General features: G+C 37.7%; 1 protein-coding gene across 2 annotated transcripts in view; it reads left to right on the top strand.

The window, feature by feature from the left end:
* The first annotated feature begins 54 nt into the window (after window positions 1-54).
* Window positions 55-21099, top strand: part of LOC122415421 (phospholipid-transporting ATPase VD) — a 56888-nt gene continuing 35843 nt past the window's right edge. For both annotated transcript variants that reach the window (XM_043427550.1, XM_043427558.1), the window contains exons 1-3: window positions 55-971; window positions 19331-19945; window positions 20245-20424. In XM_043427550.1, coding sequence (XP_043283485.1) covers window positions 19341-19945; window positions 20245-20424 — 785 coding nt within the window. In that variant the 5' untranslated portion in view covers window positions 55-971; window positions 19331-19340. The remainder of the gene's footprint in view (window positions 972-19330; window positions 19946-20244; window positions 20425-21099) is intronic.

Below are 21099 nucleotides of genomic sequence, written 5' to 3'. Positions count from 1 at the left end.
AGCGATGAATTTCGACCAGCTGTGCAGAGTAGGCCGATGGAAATTCACGACTTCACGACCACGGCGGACCAAGCTTTGCCTGGTAAACGTCAGTAGCTCCGTGAGCACTCAACCAGTCCAGTCGTTGCTGGTAATTGAAACGGAGGTTAATGTCGTGAAAGACCGTTCTGTGCAGAAACACAATATATACGTGTCATACATATATTTATTATTATATACACATATATGTAATCCAGAACATCCCTTAGTGAAAGGGTTGTTACAATATATATGGAAGAAAATCGCGCGGTATCTCGTAGCAACGTAATGTAGAGCGACGCTTTATCATACATATTTACAAATTTGATAAATGAAATTTCGTACGAATGTATGTAGAGTAACATCATATTTCTAACATGAAAACAAAAACTAGAAAATCGGAGAAAAAAAATTTCGACATATTGGAAAGACAGTGCATAAATAAAGTTAAAAAAGTGCAGGATAAATGATTATTGAACTAGAAGGGCTGCCTGGCTCGTGTATTATTATATTCGTACGAGAAACTGGGCCGTGGGCTTCGAGGAAGTTAAAACCGCTACGATTTGCCGATACCAGTGTGGAGTATTAACATACAAGCGCGTCATAATTATAATATCAAGTTTTTTTTCCGAAAAAATAATAATGACGATAAAATTATTGAAAAAATGTGCGACACAATCGAAGTGTAAACTTGTGTTAATCGAATTGTTTGTTTTCCGTTGATTATCAACCGAAGGCCCAGTGTGTTTCTTGCTTGAATTTTTTCCAATGTCAATAAACGAGCGGAGACTGAAGATTTTTTTGTCGAAATGTGATACACTCAAGCGAGAAATAAACTTTTAGTAGAAATTGTGTGTGTGTGTGGCTAACGAGCTGGGAGAGGACAGTGACACTGTTGGTTCGCACGAGGGTTAAACAGGGCCACGTGGACGCGTCGAATAGCTCGGAAAAATGTAAGTTGGCCTTTCCTTTTTTGTTTTCCCGATGAATTCCTTTAGTAGCATTTCAACAGCTGTTTGTTATTGCGAATCATTGAACATGCTCGGGAATATATTTTTCGCAGAAAAATAATATTTTTTCCAATATAAAATTCAGACAAATCATTTTTACAAGTTCTACCGTATCTGAGGAGAAAGCTTAAACACTTTTCTTCACCAATGCGCACGTATGTGCGACAAACATGAAATCATAAACTACGATGCAAACTGATTTCGCATCCAATATTCAGCAAAAGTTTGAGCGTTCGCTATCGAACCCGAAAAAACGAAGAAACACTTGAAAAAATTGAAAGATTTTTATTATTTCGGATAAAAGTCAACAACTGCATAACCTGCAGCGAAATCCTGTCAGACGCGAATATAACTGCGTTATAAAACTAACGGGAACTCGAATCAAAGATCCTTATAAGAAGAAGCATTGCATTTCACAAACCTTCCACGCATTATTTGAATATACAAGTGCGTAAACAGAACAACTCTGAAATTCGAAATATGAGATCGTTTTGGAACAATTAGTTATGACGTCAAAGTATTTCGAAGTTTCTTGAGCAAGTGAATCGTCCATTTTCGTCTAGGTCTAAGGTCCCCTGGAATCCTAAAGGCACGCTTGGCACCCTCAATTTGAATGACGCTGAAGTTTCCAACGTTGGAGTCCAACGAAATGATCGAAAAAAAATCTCCAATAATTCCAGTAATTCTCCTATTTTGTTTCCTGCCAAATTTGCGATTCGTAGTTTTTCAAGCTGCATTAACGATTCGTCAAATAAACAATTGGTGAATTAAAAACGTTTTTTTCGTTCATTTCGTTGGACTCCAACGTTGGAAACTTCAGCGTCGTCAATTTGATCGAATGTTGATTTTTTTTTTGTTTTTTTGGCTCGAACGTCTTTAAGACCATATTCTACCGAGCATTTGACGATGAATGAGTGCATAACATAAGAAACTATACATGTGTAATCGCCACGGTCTATTTAAAGTTTCTCAAGATCTCTACTGAGTAGAGTCGAAGCAAAAATTACGTCACGTGCTCGCACCCGATGCGTTACGTATGTGCGTGTGTGCGAGAGGAATAGTTTCATCGTTGAGGCGAGATTGACGTTGGAAATAGACGGGAAAACCATAAAGATGTAAACGATCGTATATATTTTTTTTTTTTTTTCAAATTTCAAATTTTTCCACTCTATAGAGTGGAAAATGAATTTACTTAGAACACCATTAACACTGTCATTTCTCGCACTTTTTTTTATTACTTACATAACTTCGATGCATTATTACGGCATTGAATTTGATTATATAGAATATAGAAGATTGATTCGTACTTGACACAAGGGAACACTGATAGCCTAATCCCGACGATGCTGAAGTTTCCAACGTTGGAGTCCAACGAAATGATCTAAAAAACTGTCCAATAATTCCAGTAATTCTCCAATTTATTTCCAGTCGAATTTGTACTTTGTGTTTTTTCAATCTACACAATTATGATTCGTGAAATAAAAAACTGATGGATAAATCATTTTATTTTCATTCATTTCGTTGGACTCCAACGTTGGAAACTTCAGCGTCGTTAATCCCGTTGCCTGTGCGAAAGCAATTAATAGATGATTTATCGAGTTCGCGTGTATTTACCAAGCCCTGTGAATATTTCCGGGAGGCCAAACAAAAATATTATTGTTTCTAACAAGAGAACGTTTTTTGTCTGCGGGGGCAAGCGAAAAAAATCGTTTTCGTTGGGAAAGGGTCAACGCGATGTGGAGATAAATGAAACCTGCAGTTACTAAAATTCCGAGACACGATTTGTCGAATTCTTTTTTCTCGCGTGTACCGTTATAAACGAGACTGGACAGTGAGGTCGAATGATATATGTATTTGTTACGAGACGCTCGATCGAAGAATGCTGCGATGAATGAACCGACTGGGCCCATTTTTTTGCGACAAATTTAGGGTGTCCCAAAAGTCGTAACGAAGAGTAACATGAAAATCTACCCGCGTTGATGAAATATTTATTAGTGAACTGCGAGAATGTTCGAACGGATTAGTTTATTACACAAAAATATTTTGTTGCATCAACATGAATTTTTTGGACGGAGCCAAACAGTTCCGTTGTTTCTGCCACTATCTTATTTTTCGGCATCCGCAACTTTTTGGTATCCCAAATAATCATTCGCTTGGGAACTTTTATGAGTCGGCAAATTTCGAAGACTCCGCGCGAGGACCAAAAACAGTCCGGCTGCCCCTCCGACAATTTTTCGTCCGATCTCTTTGGACCTGGTGCCGCTATCCGGTTGACTTCTATCTCGACGACGATGCGTCACCGGGAGAAATGTCGAAGGACGTTTCCGTATGGAATGACGTTTTCAATCGATCCTCCAACGCTCTCTCGCTATTTCGGTAACACTCTGTATATCAACGTGAAAAATTTCGATCGTTTGCCATTTATCTGTGAATATAGAAAGATATAAATATAAATGGACATAATAAGCAGCAGCCAATTGGTACAAATGATAGGTCAATTAAAATATCATTGCCTGCCAAAGTCAAAGACACTGCGATGCACGCGCACACGGCCGCCTCGCGTTATGAATAAACGAAGCCCGCGCGAGTGTGGATTCGTTCGCGAGTGAATCTATCTACCCTCGCATGCTCGCATGTGAAAAATCGTACGCGTGCTCAAACGTTCAATGTCGCAGAAATGTGATCGTCGCGATGTGACTCTTACTCCCCCCGCCCCGAGAACAACAAACGTATTTACGCCTCTATTTTGCCGCTCTGTTGATGCACTTCAGTCTCACGAGATAAAGAAAAGAGAGAAGTGAATTATGACCCACGCTTGCGAGTATTTTTAAGCGTTCTCCCTTCGAGTCTATTGATGAAAAAAAACCGTCCGCTCTCTCACCAGACATTTTCGTTTTTCTCATTTACTATGAGAATCGCTAAGTCGTTTCCAGAGAGTCTATGCAGGAGCAATAGTGTTTTTCAGCTGTTTTCGATTACTTTCGAAATTTATTTCTTCAATAATAAAATAATTACGGTTTTTCACAGAGAATACTGCGAGTTGACGTATTTTTTATTTTTTATTTCCTTTTCTTTCGATCTCTGTGGCTTAACCCATTGAAAAGATAGGGATTATTTATTTTTTCATTTGGTCAAAAAATGTTGCATTTTTTCGCACACATTTTTCATGTTTATTTGTTTTTCATTTAGTGACTAATCTGGTGTCATAAATTTTATACACTTGGGCGTCATTTTTTTTTTTAGTATGGCGTGTTTATTTTGTATGCAAATGAGGTTTAACCTTTACGAGATGGATCTGGTCGGAATATCGACCACTAGTTTGGTCGGGCACTCCACTTATGAAAAAATCATCGATATTATGCACAATTTTTGTATAAAAAAAAGGTTGATTTAAACGTATAAATCCCCGTTCTTAAAAGGTTAAAATGGCGGGCGTGAGAGCTCACCGATAATATGTCGATAACCGATTTTTTGGTTAAAGTATTTTGTTTCATTTACTTGAAAAATGATATTGATGATTATATTAAAAAAAAGAGCTAATTAGCTCGCAACTCCTTACAAATAAAGAGAATCAAAAAGTTTCTGCATTCGGCATTTTTGGTCTTTGAACGTTATATTGATTCGTTGTGCTGGGAAACGAAAATGTTACATTTCAAAAACCTAAAATGATGAAATTTTCATCGTTAAAATGTGCAACATACATGAAGAGTTTGCCAGCCCATTTTTTTTCGTTCTTTCGAAATTTTCGTTGAGAGTTTTGTTACCGAGTTTCCGAAAGGAGAATGCTACAATATCTCAGGATTTCGGTACTCTCAAATTTTGTGTTCTGCCAAAGAAGAAAGGCTTTTCGCGTTGGGTCCCGGTGACGCAAACGTCAGCATCGTGACGCAGCAGCGTCTTTACGATCTTTACTTCGTTAGAGATTCGAGGCAGTACGTTTGGCCGAAAATACATTTCTGTATTTCCTCGTAAAATTATTTTATCGATCGAACAACAGTCCCGAATGTGTCTCAGGAGCAAGCATTCGTTTTCGATCTATAAAGAATGATAGGAAAATAAATGAATTGTCGGCTCGTACCGTATCCCGAGCCTTGTTAAGATGATGGATCAGTCGGTAATCACAAACGCGAGTGCGGGAAAGATAGCTGCAAATTTTGAAAAGGAAATTTTTCCACATCGTTCGTCTGATCGAAAAAATAAAAATGTCATCGGATTTTTGCGATCGTGCTGCGTACGATGACATTCTTATTATTTTAATCGGACGAACGATGTCAAAGAGTTTCAATTTCAAAAATTCGAGGTGTGATTACCGACTGATCACATCATCTTAAGGTAAGAGTCGCGCGACTCTAATGGTCAAATGACTATTTATTAATCGTCGAAATAAAACAGGCTATAAGAAAGGTTTTCTGTATTGAATAAATCTTAGGGCAATTTAAACTGTATTCGTATAAATTTATACAAAATAATATTTAATAATTTATTATTAGAAATATCTTGTGATTGCTTATTTGACTCGGTTTTTCAATATATACATATATATATCGGTTCTCTTCTCACCTGACAGTCGAGAGATATCCTAGCCTACAAACTCGCCGGCTATCACGAAAAATATACATATATGTATACATTCTTAACGTTGCCAAGTATATCGAGTCACTTCATGGCAGTCGATCTCCTGCCACGTTCTGAGTTTTCATCGAGATTGTTTTAAAAATTCTCTTCGAATGAGTCCATGGTCCTATATTTTTATGGTCGCACATTGGAATCTTTAAAATATAATCTATGAGGAGCAATTTAAACGTAAACTATATATCTAATCGATAAGGAAATGAATTGTGCAATCATAGTGTTGGCGGGATGGGTTTCCCATAAGATGCCTTGTTATATTTCTATTTTTGAATGATGCTGAAGTTTCCAACGTTGGAGTCCAACGAAATGATCGAAAAAAACTCTCCAATAATTCCAGTAATTCTCCTATTTTGTTCCCTGCCAAATTTGCATTTCGTAGTTTTTCAAGCTGCACCAACGATTCGTGAAATAAAAAATTGGTGAATAAGAGACGTTTTTTTCGTTCATTTCGTTGGACTCCAACGTTGGAAACTTCAGCGTCGTATTTTTGATCGTAAATTTCTTGATATAATCTTCGGTAACCTATTAAATCCTTTAGCCATATGAAAGTTTATCACTTAAAGATGATATAATTTAAAAATCACGAGTTCGTCTAATGTCGATTGTCGCGCGACTCCTACCTTAAAAAGTATTTCAGAGCTAAATCGTCTTAAGAAGACGTTTCGACATCTTCAAGTCGAGCAGCACTTGACTCTGCAAACGTGTTTTACATTTCGTTACGATTTTAAGCAATCTATACATCGCTCTTATATCGTTAACGTCTGTTATTATTACGAGGCAAAAGAGCCAAGTAAACGTACGGATAAAATTGAAATCGTCAGAAAGTCCACTTCGATTTTTCAGGGTTAATATTTTATCGCGGCCGCCTCTTGTTTGACGAAACCACATTTCGTTTCACGCCTTTTCTAACTTCTCTCCTTTTCTCTCTTCCCTCGAAACCCCCTCGCGCAGCAATACCCGCATTACCGCAGGGCAGATACACGCGCGAGGGACGACGCGCTGATGAAAGACAATCTATAAAACATTTATTCCATTCGTGTATACTATACACACATGTATATTCACACGTATATGGAAATACATTCGTTTGGAGATGTCACGCACACGCGAGTGCTCTGTTTGCTCGGAATGATTAGCCTTCGGTAATTCAGCGGGCGTAAAACCGGGTCGCTGTGGTTTCATTGATTTTTAAATATTTATTCATTCTTCTAACTTCACATTATGTAAGAGTTTATTTTATAACTCGTTTTTAGGGACAAGGGAAATGAGATGAACGTTCAACGAATTTACAGAGGAGGCGATCCTCGTTCGAAAAGTTCGATTCGGTGGATATTCAGCTTTAAGGAAGTTCATCTGGTACCGAGTTAGACAAAATAATAATTATTGCAAGTAGCGTAGTTATTGACAGAATTTAGTAAGCGCGTCAATATTTTCTCACCCGTCATTCATATTTTATTGGAAGTAGTCCCTAGTGTGAGTTGCGTGGATCGGAAAACGTAGTCTCAACCTGCAAATAGTCACCATTTTGAATCATTAATTGCGAACTTAATAAGTATCGAATGGATTTTACGAAGCTGTAAACATATTCTTCAAATATTTTTCCATCACTTATGGAAGTTTTTGCAAGAACTGTTTGTCAATGCCTGCAAATTCCACTGAAAACCACTGAAATCCATAAGAGACCGTGTTAATTTGGACAATCTGTTTTAATTTTTTTCTCACGATCAAAATATCCTGGAGCCTTGAAATTTTGACAGGACATGTTTTTATTTTTCATTAATGTATTCAAATTTTTTATCGAAATCTCTTTGTAATTCGATTACCAGATGGACTTCCTTAAGGAAGATCATGCGTTACTTGTGATTCAAAAAAACATCTGGACTGTTTTGCTCTTCTCATGATAAAAGAAATTATTTAAATAATGCGTAACTTATTTGTTGAGATTTTTTGTCAATTTTGAATATAATGACAGCAGTTTAAATACTTTCGTAGTAGTTAAATTGTCAAACAAAATGTAACTCACAGCCATTTTCTATTCATATATGCGTATTCATATCTTTATTTTAAACCAGCTGGCTCATGATCAAACCTTCCACCGTTTATGTCGTTATTACTCGTCAACCTCAAATAAGTATTTTTGTTTTTTCATTCCCAAGTCATTTTCACCGGTAAAAAGTGAAAGGAACATTTTTCGAGAGTCTTTAAAACAGCCGATGGACACGTGATGGCCAAATGACAGGGCTCTTCATTTTTTTCTGTCTCGCGGAGTACGCGGGTTTCAAGGGTTTTTCTTGGGAAAAATCCTTGGAATAGACCGAAGGGGTGATCTCATAAAAAAACGAGGCCCTCGAGTGGACTCGGGCCTCTGGGGTCACAGGACACGAGCGAAGACACAAAACGGGCAGTCTTGCTTCACCGGACAAACCCTCGGGACCTTCCAACTTATTTTACTGATCAGAGTCTACTATCGTTTTGCTTCAAGTCATATCTATTTTTGTATTTTCTCAGTTACTAATAGAAGAGTGTACTGTTCGTGGACTACATATATTTTCTTTTACTGTGAATAAATATTCTTCCTACAAAAGGGTTTCTCAAGACATCATCTAAAAACATTCTATTTTCTTATTCTCGTTTCTGGCTCTTTAAAGTGGGGAGGATCCCATTTCGTTAAATCCAAATCGTCGCACAGGAAGTGTGCCTTCCATATAAGAGCCTGTGTATAACCCTTAAAAAATGTAATTTTCGTTAATTTTTTTCTCGACAACTTAGACCGTAGATCCTATAATAATTCTGGAAATAGATGCACCATGTATATTTCTAACATATTTCCAAATTTCAACACTTAAAGTTGGAATTTTCGATTTCCATTCGATTCGCGTGAACGTCGTTAATAAAAATACAAACTTTATTATGAAAGTGTACTTTGTTTGATTTATTGGCAAATATAATTTCGAATTCTTACTGTCTCAGCGAAGTGGCTTTCGGAAGAAAGTTGGTGACTTAACACACTTTGTGGTTCTGTTTTTGGTGCATCCGCGGTTCGATTTCATGCTCCGACCCTTCTGATTATCAGACCAGCTTCAATATGCTCAAGAGCATTTGGCTACAAATTTGCACGTCGCTTTCGGAAATACTCGCAGTTGCATTTATATTTGACGTCATCGATGATACACTCAACAGCGTGTTACCAAATAATTAACGGCACGAAATAAAAATGTGTTGCAGGGTAATAATTAATGACACCGAAGTTTGCAACGTTGGAGACCAACGAAATTATCTGACAAACTCTCAAACAATTTCAGTAATTCTCCAATTTTGTTACCTGCCTAATTTGCAATTCGTAGTTTTTCAGTCAACACCAATGATTCGTGAAACAAAAAATTGGTGAATTACAAATGTTATTTTCCTTCATTTTCTTGGACTCCAACGTCGTTGCAAACTTCAGCGTCGTAATAATTAAAAACTTGCTTGACGATTGTAACAATTCCAATCACGACGTTGAAGTTTGCAACGTTAGAGTCCAACGAAGTGAACGAAAAAAATATTTGTAATTCACCAATTATTTATTTTACGAATCATTGGTGTAGGTTGAAAAACTACGAATGGCAAATTCGGCAGGGAAAAAATTGGAAATTAACTGGAATTATTTGAGAGTTTTATTAGATTATTTCGTTGGACTCCAACGTTGCAAACTTCAGCGTCACTTCCAATCGTACTTTTTTCCATTCTACTGACTAAGCTCATGCAGAATAAATCAATACGAAAAATTAAATAAAAATATCGTTCGAGCTAAAAACAAATCGAAAGTGGAAGATTACGATGCAATCTTCAGAGTTTTTTAGCATCAAATAAAATGAATATGAGGCAGTTACACCTTCTGTTCGACTCAGGTTCTTAGTATGTTTGAAAATAGTTTCACTTCGGTTTCACCCCTTTGTTTTAGACCGATCCAGATATTTTTTCAAGTTCGAACGTTTGCTGCACCGACCTTTGAAAAGGACCTTCATTCATCCTCGTGCTTTCCGAGGTGCTTTCAGCCCACTCGATATCCCTCGAATTCTTCGCCCTTTATTATTCTGTCCTCCATGACAAAAAACACACACACGAAAATGTGTACGTGTCCAGCATTATGCGCGCTCATTCTAATATTGAAGCTCAGTTCTTGACGTTTTTTTTCGTCATTATCCCTTGACATTCACAAGGGGCTATTAGAAGGCACGGAGACCGATACATGGACGTACGCGCCACGTAAAGTACACGTAACTTTCAAGGACCCACACGTGGCATACGCGTTAATAATTGGTGTCATACTCGCATGAACGTCTCACAATGCAAAACTTTGTCCGGGAAACTTTAGTGCTTACAGAACGACCTGATATTCGACAGCATTAAAAATTTCCGTATTTCTCGGCCATTTACATTAAAAGTCGATGAGCTGGCCGGCTATTAAACTCGAGCAACATTCTCATTTTCATTTCCTCGAAGTTGCAACAACTCCTCGTCAAAAACGAGTCTCGAATGTCAAGGCAAACCAACGCTTGTACTTTACGAGTTTTTTTTAAGGGGGGAAACCACACTAGGGGGCTGTTTGACACTGATTTTTTGAGATTTTTTTTTGGGTGGAAAGAATTAATTAAAATTCAATCAAGTTTTGACATCATTTCATTCATATTTTCAACAGTTTTTGTGATTTTTTTTTTTAATAATTTCAGCCAAAAATAACAAAATTCAAATGCACTGTAGCCATTACGATTTTCATCTGAAATCAAAAAAAGGTTTTCATTTTACATTAATAACTTATTTTCTAAGAATACGAACCTCAATGCAGGTGAAAATAATGAAAATGAAAAATTTTACAGGCGTTGGAACAATTTACTTCGATTTTCATGATTCTTTTCTCTAATTATGCAAAGAAAAATACTCTGAAAATCATGATAATCATCTCACAAGTTGGTTCATATAATTCGTAATTTTATAAAGAATCGTACTACCAGCTTTCATAATGGTCGGTTTTTGAGTTAGATCGCAGGCAAATGTGAAAAAGTCATTTCGAGATAAACGCGTTTGAAAAATAAATTCTCGGAAACTAGAAATTCAAGGAAGTTAACAATAATGTAAAATGCTAACCGATTAATCTGCGATTCCAGCACCATAAAAACAATTCTTCCTAAACATATGCGAATTTCGTTTTAAAATTTTAACAGCGTATATTCTCGAGGCAGTTAAGCTAACGATTTATGCAATAAAAAAAAGTCGGATTTTCGAACCTCTTGTGGTTTTCCCCCTTAATAAAAATCGGTGCCCGGATTCCGTTATGTTCGGAGGTGCAATTTCCAATTCAATTGTGATTTGACAATCTGCATTCGTTGTCTGTCTTTTGACTTATCCTCAGCTGATAAAAACCCTGCAGCAAGGAACCGATTCGCCCGATACTTTTCTCTCCTTTCATTTCAATCGCCCATAATAAAGTTCCTGAAACTTATGGGCTGTTAAATCCAGAGCTCTGAAGCTATATCCATGAGGCGTTGAAAATTTCATTGCGTAAAGTTAACTATCACGCGGATACAATAGCTTAACGTTGCACAATATTGAACCAGCATTGTATACTGTGGGACAAAACCCCGCTTTGGAAAGCACCTAAGAAAATTGTGAATAAAAAATGTACGCTTCGCTCGAGGGACCTCGCGCATTTTCATCATTTTACAATCTATCCTCACGGTACTCGCTGCATGCGGCTCGCGTATATTCTTCCATGCTGTGAACAGTTTGTTCAAGCGAAAGATAACACTCGTGGAACCACGTGGATTATTATTATCAGCTCCCATGGTTATCGATTGCTCGTCTATTCGCCTATTGAAATCCGTCTTTTCGTGTCACTTTCAAATTATTTGAACAATTGCTGTTCCTATTTCATTTTCCATTGGCTCTCGGTCGATCCAGTTTCGGAAAAGATATTTTCCTTCCCACATCGATTTTTTATTCTCAGTCGTTTATCATCTTCACCGTATTAATTATTGAGAATTGCAAAAAAAAAAAAAACAACATCGAAGGGGCGTAAAATTTTTCAAATTAACGATATGCGACTCGGCTACATAAAATTAATTAACGCCTGTAAAATCAATTTCACCGAATGAATTTTGCATCGATACAACCGTGTCGCATGCGCCAGCAAACTTCTCCTTATACTTCCAACTTCTGTACACGGTATACGTAAAAAAAAGTGCTGAAAGATTTCTTTTTCTTCAATTTCCAAAGTACGTCATTCTTACTTCCGTTTCAGTATGGGCTGGGCTTTTTATTACTGAAAAGTTTCTCAAGGATCTTGTAGTCACCGCAATATATCAATATTTTTTCTTTGCATGCATTTTTAACGGCCGCTTTCGCGCCAATATCGATCTAAGATTGAAATGGGTTAATCCCATGTCGAAACTATATATTTTAAAAATTGAACTGAGTCCGAAGCTTGACGGAGGGAACAACCGTAAATTCCAATCGATGAATAATAAGATAATACGGACAATTTTTTCAACTGTTTTGGAAAGGAATCGTCATATCAGGCGAATGACGATGTTTGCTCTCACTTGAATCACCGAAGTTTGCAGCGACTGTTTTTTTTTTTATAACTCTATGTTTGTGTTCATACCGCGAGCACTATTCTCGGAGTTAATTCCCCGAGAGCCTGATGGCACGTTGACGCGTCATCGATAAAAGACTAAACAGCGAAAAGTAATTCGAAACGATTTTAGTGATTCTGAAGAGCCGTTTGCTCGCGGTGGTAAATAAACGGGATGAAAAATGTTTTGTAAAATTATCTAGAAATTCTGAATAAATTTACTGTTTTTTTTTTTTTGTAAAGCGTGTGCGATCTTTAAGCACTATAAAAAATATAAGCAGCACATATAAGCAGCCCGCAAAAAGTAAGGTTAAAATCGATAGCACAGGCATGATGACGCTGAAGTTTCCAACATTGGAGTCCAACGAAATGATAGAAAAAAACTCTCCAATAATTCCAGTAATTCTCCTATTTTGTTCCCTGCCAAATTTGCGATTCGTAGTTTTTCAAGCTGCACCAACGATCCGTGAAATAAAAAATTGGTGAATTACAAACGTTTTTTTCGTTCATTTCGTTGGACTCCAACGTTGGAAACTTCAGCGTAGTACAGGCATGACGAAAAATACTGGTCTAGCGCAGCAAAATTTGTCGATCTTCATGACAAAGTTTCTTTTCCGATTTAGAAAATTTTGTGCACAGTTTATCAATTCTATTATTTTTCATATTTTTTATTATTTTTACGATGAATACATTTTTTTTCACGTTATTCGTCAGTATACAATTACAACGACATTTTTACGCGTATTCAATATCGTTACAAGGGTGCATCAAAGTCGTTAGAGTACGCAAGTAGTTTTGCGATGATTTTTTCATTTCTTTACTTCGAAGTTTTTTTTTCGGGAATCAGTATATAATAGGTCAATGGAATGAGCCAGCCAGAATCATTTCCTGAATTTGTTCAAGATTTCAATCTCCGCTAATGGGAAATGAAACATGAAACAGGATCTCCATCTCATCGTTAGTCTGCAATAAACCAATTGATAACGGAATTAGATGTTTGAATATACGCTTTCCCGATATATTTTTTGCTTGCGCGATTTTTCTCGATCTTCCTCGAGAATAGAAATGATCAAAATGCTTCATGCACCAAACGAATCAGATGAAAATTATAAATTGTACTTACCCCAACGTTGGAGATCTCTCTTGTTCTTCCCTTCTTTAACCCTAGAACGCATGACTGGGGTGTGAGCACACCCCACGCGAACTTCAAACTACGCTCCTGTCCCAACAAGCGACATTATCGAATGATTATCGACGGATTTTTTAATATATAAATTCAATTGAAATTAGTTTTATCGTACATCATTCTTTTCGTTATAAAAAAACGAAGAAAATGGTGTAGGATAAAGTCAGTTTAGCATCGTAGGACCGGATTTATAAGCAGAAAAAGAGTGGGGTGCGTTCAAACCCCGGTCATGAGGTTGAGGGTATGAAAAAAGGCACATGAGGTGTAGGGTTAAATTCAATGTAACCCGGCATTTTCCTCAATCACATCAAACAACTGTCATCAAATGACACGAAAAACGATTTATTTATTTGATTTAACAAATTAAAGTCACAGCTCGTGTTAGGGTTGGAACGAGCAAGAAATACCAGATGGCGCAGTAAAAATTGTCAGCTACCTGCTCATAAAGTTTCACACCCAACAATCATTTAATGATCGGATGGTGAGTTTGTATTTTTTGTCCAAGAAAAGAACATCGAATTTCGATAAAGGGCACTTTTTTATGCTGCCCTATCAGACATTTTACAGCGCTACATCATAAACATTAACATTCGCAATTTGAAATTTATAAAAATCGTTATAATTTATTCCCATTTCGTCTAATATTTTCAACAAAAAAATTTTTCTCCGTGCAACTTTAGAAATATCGATGCAGTGAAATAAATCTTCCTTGATGCATATGACTTTGACATTGAAACAGTTGGGTGAAGTCATAAGTGAAAAATGTATTTCTGCGATTACGTGAAATCTCGTATTGTCGTTGGATCGTGGCCAAAATACTGCAAGTATGTTTAGCGCTATGTGTAGCGATAGAGCACGCCGACTTGTGAGGGGATTTAACGTGCACAAGGAAATCGATCGTTTGATGCAATTTCTCTAACACGTGCTTGCATAAAACAACTACGAGGAGCTCCCGACAACAAGCGGACACTTCAAAGACTGAGATTCCAGATCCAGAGGGATATATTATGCACGCTCATGTGAGCAGTAAATAAATAAAAATTCATGAGCGAGAAACGATCGCCTCGTTGTGAACGCCACCGTTTATCAAATTTCCGATCGCGTGTTGCATCCACATTTCCGGTCACTCTAATTTCCTCAATGAATTTTATGCTGAGTTCGAACCTCCTGCGCGAGCTTTCAATATTTAACGATCACATTTTAAAAACCATGCACCTCTGACACCTTTAAAATTCCGCCATTATCGGACATGTGCATGAGACACCCCGAGTGGTTTGTTCCAGTTGCCTTTTTTCAATTTTCTTTTAATCTTTTTTGTCCCTTCCATCTCTACTGGTAGGTTCAGTCTCGATAAACAATATTGATAAATTAGTGAAATTCAATAAAAATTTTGAAGCCAGCTCCTCAGTTCTCGGGTATTTTTTCCTGTCTACATATAAGAAGAAGCAGCAATATTAGAACCGAGATAAACTCCTCTCGACACGAGCGAGGCTCGTAATCTGTATGCCATCATTTATGTCTCTTATCTGGCAAAAATGGTCAGATAACTTTATCGTATCAGTTGTTTCGTTTATTTTCATCAATTCTCACATTCTTGGTGAATAATTCTGGGTGTCTCTGCATCTATGAAAAACAGAAGTCTTTCACAAAACTGAGCGGCACTTGCACGGAGATAGAAAAAAAAACCAAATGGAACCAGCTGTCGAGCGTTCGATTTTGGCAACTATCCTCAGCCAGTTTTTCCTCGTTGCCGGGAAAGATTGGATTTCGCGGTGTGTTTGACAGTGATCCTTCCACATAGATTAAGGAGCCTGAAAGAGAGAGAAGCGAATTTGGCTCTGACTTGAAGAGAAGTGCCAAAGCGATCGTCCTTTCGAATACTTTTCCGAAGCCTTCTTCATATCTCAACTTACATTTCTTTGTTTCATAATGTTTTGACATACCGGACGATTCGTCGAGGCTTAAACTTTCGTGGATTTTGGCGGATCTCAAAATTATTTATGACTTTTTGTCTACTGGAGTCTGTCGTACAAAGTTTCTTGGCCACCTTACATTCTGCTACGATACATTCGATCGCTCGCCATACGCTATCGCGTTACACAAACAATTTGCCCTAATGGACGATTGTGCCAACTCAACACTTTTATATCGTGACAACCGCGACACGCTAAGCCCTTTGAACGAGCCTACACACGAATAGAAAAATCACTCCAACGGAATACAGTCTTTTTTCAGTTCCATTTTCCTTCCGACAACTTCATGCTTCAACTCAATCTTATCGAGTAGTTTCAGTATTTTATCTTATCCTTAATCGATATATTTGCGTTTGATATTCGACGGAATACAAGAGACTCGGGCGAAAGAGAGTATCCTTTGAAAACTTGTGAATTTTTTTCTTTACTATAACTTTGATCTATTCATGAAATCTCGATGATTATATCGTAACATAACTTCTAAATATTTCAAATGGCGAAATGGAGTAACTAACGAAATATTGTGCAAGGCATCGCCCTCGTTGCAACTTTTAAAAATCGTGGAGAATTCAAAAAATGTAAAAAAAATTCCGTTATTTTTTTCATATTGTCCATATTGGAAAAATTCAGTGCGAATAAAAGTAGCGGGGACGCATCAATTTATCAATTGCGTTAATTAAATTGTATTTGATTGATTACTTCGTCTGCTGTCAGCTGCATTTCTACCGCCATCGCTCCATGCGTGCATGGAAAAAGTTATCTCGTCAAATGAAACGTCAAAATATAAAATCAACAAACCAAAATATTTTCAGTTTTCTTGTTAGTGTCAGTAGACAGCGCCCGCGAAATGCTGAAAAAATCTGTGCAAAAAATGCCATTTGTATACCGCAGCATTGGGCCGGGCAGGGAAAAATAAAATATTGATATTTCCAATATATGTCTCAGGTTACAGGGTTGTAAGTAATTACGATCGATCGAGAAGAAAAAACACGCGAACCTGAAACACCTGCTCTCAAAACAAAACAACGTGATGCATAACCGAAAGAATTTTTGAAAAATTTTGAAAAACCGATCGATACACCGCTCTCTTCGCTTCAAAGAATTGGGCCGCGACTCGCCTTCGACGGCACTGCGGCGACCATAAACAGTAAATATTAACGAAAAATTTTTCTAGCACCGAATGGATCTGCTTTGAATTCGAATGGTGATTTTTCTTCCCTATTATTGTCACTCGCGTACGGAAAGGTACACTGCAGAAGAATAGACCAGAGAAAATGTGCGCACAAGGACGACCCTCAATCGGGAGAGTTCTTTTTTGCTCATTGGTTTTACTTATCGAACTTATTGGATGATAGATTCGGAAAAAAGCGAGTTGGCATGTAAACAGAAGTACTACAAAAGTCGTGTCCCTGCTTCCGAAGCTCAACAGAGTCTGACCAGACTTTGTTAGTGTTCGATAGCGAACTTCGACTTTGCATTTTACGACACGCCACTCATGTGAACTCCAACCGCCTTAACTTTTATAGCCTGTTTCCTCGATTTTTTTTCTTTCTTTATTATTAACGCGACGTGTGCATTATAACGCGAAACTGCGGTGTGTGTATCGAGGTGTCGCGATATGCCGCGTTATTCTTCCGTATTGGAATTTGTTCCAAGGTTGCGGGAACATGCAGTTCAGCCAATTTTCCGTTTTGTTTCAGCACCGTCCTCATATTTTAGTAAATTTGCGACGATGAGTAACAATTCTTTCGTTCAATCCGAATCGTAGCTCGGAGTCGGGATCTTTACACACCTTCGGTGCTTTTCATGAAAATTAAGGCGATAAATCCCTCTGGGAGCGTAAAAAAATAGGTATTTTTCCGGAATTTTTTTTAGAGGGGATAAAATAATTTGATCATTTTTTAATTTCGACATGGGTTTAAACTGTCAAAACTGCTTCGGTTGTCACGCTTTTTATGTTCAACCGAAAACGATTTAATAAGTGTCATTCGTCTACGGACGTACTAAGGGAAACGATGTATCTAAAAAATAATGACAAAGTGCAAAATTAAAAATTTGGGGGCCATTTTACTTGAAAGTTCCATTTTTCGACCATTTTTTCCACATATTTGACCCCAAAAAAGTTATTTATTTATACGGCACCTTTCAAAATTTAGGTATATCCTTCCTATAATATTACTGAGAGCAACCTCCCAAAATTTCATCCAGATCGTTCGATAAATGTTTGAGCTACAGCACGAGCATTTTTGAAAAAGTAGTTCCGAGATAATCGCGTTCAAAGTTTCAATGCGATTACTCCGCGAATATTCAAAATATTTTGAGTTTTCCTTTCGTCTATATATTTATCGGGTATCATATTTTCGAAATATGTAAAAAACAAATCGGTTTGTTCAAAATTCTAGAGGGATTTCTCGCCTTAATTTTACAAGATCGATTGAAACTCGGAACGAGTTAAGGAAGTTGAGGCTGTACAGTCATTTTTTTTACCCAAAAGTGATGACCTGTACCTTTCAAAAGTTAGGCCAGTTTACAGTTTGGCAATGTTGCATACACTTTAAAGAAAAGTTGGGGAAAAAAAGACGAAAAACTGGTGAAAGCTCAGTCGAAAACACGAACAGTGACGATCCTAGCCTCAAAAAACTGCACGGAAAACAGATTATTATTAATATAATCTCAGCAAATCTCCTAATAAATCTGAAAAAAATTGACATTATTCGGCAAGCCTTGCTCATGTTGCCCAAAAAATTTCATATTTTTAGCATCATTTTTAACGGAGATATCACCGAATGTGTCTTGACTTCCATAAGATTACATGTTATTTGGGCCAAATTGTTATTGATTTTTCTCAGCAACGACGCTCCTAAACTGTCTGAAAATTTAACTGATTTTTTTTTACACTTCACTTTATAAGATGCAATCGGTTTAAAAGCGGTGACATCATTTTCATTCTAATGCCTCAACTTCCTTAAATGTTCTGGGATTGCGGAACGGAGTGGGACTTTTAAAAATTTCAGTACGCATGAGACTTCTTTCAGGAATATATCAGTTTTGAACTTGAATTTTCAAATTTCGGTCCGCATTCATCGAGTTTAAAATAAAACGGCATTTTGAAGAAACGATCCGGTTTATCATCAATATTGAATCGCAAAAGCTGCGTAGTCCATCCATTTTATAATGTTAATCATTCAAATGAAGCGTTTTACAGCGTAGGAGAAGTATGAAGTTATAATTATTATTTACAAAAAAGTTGACAAATTTGGGAGGATTCGGATCAGCGAATACCTCTACGAAGAAAACGAACGTTTCGGAATTTTTTTGTACGGTTACTGGCACGCGTGTAATTCTCAAGCTCAAGTAATATTGTGCAAAGCTGAGGGTCTAATCGTTGTTCTTCAAAGTAATGACGTGTCAAGTAATTGGCTACAGGAAGTCAGATAACGTGGGTCAATATTCACCTTAATGTACTCGATAAGCTCGACGCGCTAATTCTCAGAAAAACATTTTTAAATAACTCGACTGCAACCATCGTCCAAAGTTTTATTCTCGAAAATCGAATGATGACGAATGAAAGTTGAGACACTGGACGATCTGTTTTACGCGACGAATTAACTGCTCCTTTCGGGATTTTCCACGCGGCCATCCCTCAACTTGGACTTTTTCGACGGGTCGCTAACTTTTATGTTCCTGTGAGAGACCCCCAAGAGTGAGGCCTTTCTTAATTAAATACTTGATTGTGTTGCCGCCGCTCGAGGGGCTTGGGAATGCGGGGGGAAAACCCAGGGGACACTGGCAAATAGATTTTAATTTGAATGAACGACAACTATACAGAATAAAAAAAAGTGTGAAAAAGCTTGAGAAATAATCTCACGTAATAATGTGACTTTGGTTGGTTTCTCAGATGTACAAGTATGTCGGAGAGTGGCGTGCAAGCAGCGTGCGAGGAGACCGAAAAGAGGACGTCTCTGTATTTATTTCCGGGTCCAACGCCGCCACCTCTGCCACCGCGATTGACGGCCCTGGTCGCTGGTGGTTCACTAGGAGGTCCCGTCAGTCTGGGTGTAGGTCAATGGGCGAAAGAAGGCCACGAGGAAGTCGTCGGGGTAGGAGAAGACGAGGATTCAACGGATCCGAACAAGAGACGACGTCCGCGTCCGGGTTTGTCGCGAACGCACGCGAGGTCTGCCAGCCACGGTGGTGTACTTGCGACATCATCGACCGGCTGGCAAACGAACCTCGGAAATCCGCCGACGGGATTGGGCACCTTTTCACCTCTGCCAGGAATATCGACGATAACTGGAAGTGCGCGTCCATCGGCACTCAAAAAACCTGGACATCAACGGGCCTTCAGTCAAGGTCAAGTCGTCGATTTACAAAGCCAACAGCAAACTTATGGACACAGCAGAGTCGGCTCAAAAACCGACTTTATTTTACCACCTGGACACAGGGACGAACCACGAGCAGGGAGCAGCGGCAAAGTGCCGTCGTTTCGAGGACACTCGAGGCAGGCTTCGAGGTATGTTTTTCTTTTCATTCCGTGTCAAAATAGAAAATCATTTTTCGAGAGATTTTTATATGTTTGAGTTATTGAAAGGTACGAATACTCGAATACGGTTTTTCAATAAAAAAAAGTCCAAGCCACAGTAATGAAAAGTTTTCAACAAATTAGTTGAGAACGACCAATGTTTTGTAACCCATAAAAAAGGGTCAATTGATAAAAAAAGGTTGAACTTTAATTAGCGTTGGCTGCCGCGTACTCGGTATAACGCCCATAATTAATTTATATTTCACTCGACATGATTTTCTTCTCATCAGGTCGGAATCGATTTACACGATAAGGCGTAGCGTCGTACCACCGTGGTGGCGCAGAGCGTGGGCGCGATGTTTCGGTTCCTTGCCCGAGGAACCACGACTGAGGACTATCGTTCCAAATCACCTCGTCCCACCAAAAACACCAGCGAGTCGACATCCGAATGGTGTCAGGATAGATAACAGGTTTCAGTCTTTTCCAAACTTCATTTTCTTCGATTCTATAATGAGTTTTCATTTTCCTTTTCTTATATCATGAAAGCAAATCATTTTTCAAGTTATCTTTATGCATTTGACTATTGCATGCTCATGCGGGGAGAAAAGAAGGCTGAAGCGGAGCGCTGTATATAATTTACGAGTAGCTTCAACTCAATTCAAGACGATTATGATATTTTTTTACTTCCTCCGGCTTAAGGTAACTACTGTACTGCGTGCTAGTCAAATGAGTGCTGAATTTTCAAAAGCCTTCTTTTAGACCAAGCTTAAGGCATAACCGGATGGATAGCTCGAGCAAAAATTATATCTGATTGGAATTCCCGTACTTCGTGATGCAATAAAAATCTGAAAAAATTCATCAACATTTGGAAAGCTATGAACAACAATTATCAATAATAATATTGCTCAAAAGTTAGTAACAAATTGTTTAAACAATTAATTATTCAATCATTTTGCGGTGGCCTATTGTTTTTTTTTTTTTTTTTACGAATCAAATGTGTGTATTTTTCCGAATGCTCATGAATTTTTTCAGAATTTTCGTGCATTTTTGAAATTTCTTGAAAAAATTTTGAAAAAATTTTAATTTTGGATATGTTTTAGAAGACATATTTTACCATCAGTTTTGATCAGCCACTTAAAAAATTT

This window comes from Venturia canescens, chromosome 1, assembly GCF_019457755.1.
Source record: "Venturia canescens isolate UGA chromosome 1, ASM1945775v1, whole genome shotgun sequence".
Classification (NCBI taxonomy): domain Eukaryota; kingdom Metazoa; phylum Arthropoda; class Insecta; order Hymenoptera; family Ichneumonidae; genus Venturia; species Venturia canescens.
Note: the sequence above shows the minus strand (reverse complement) of the source record. Positions and strands in the feature narration are given on the sequence as shown.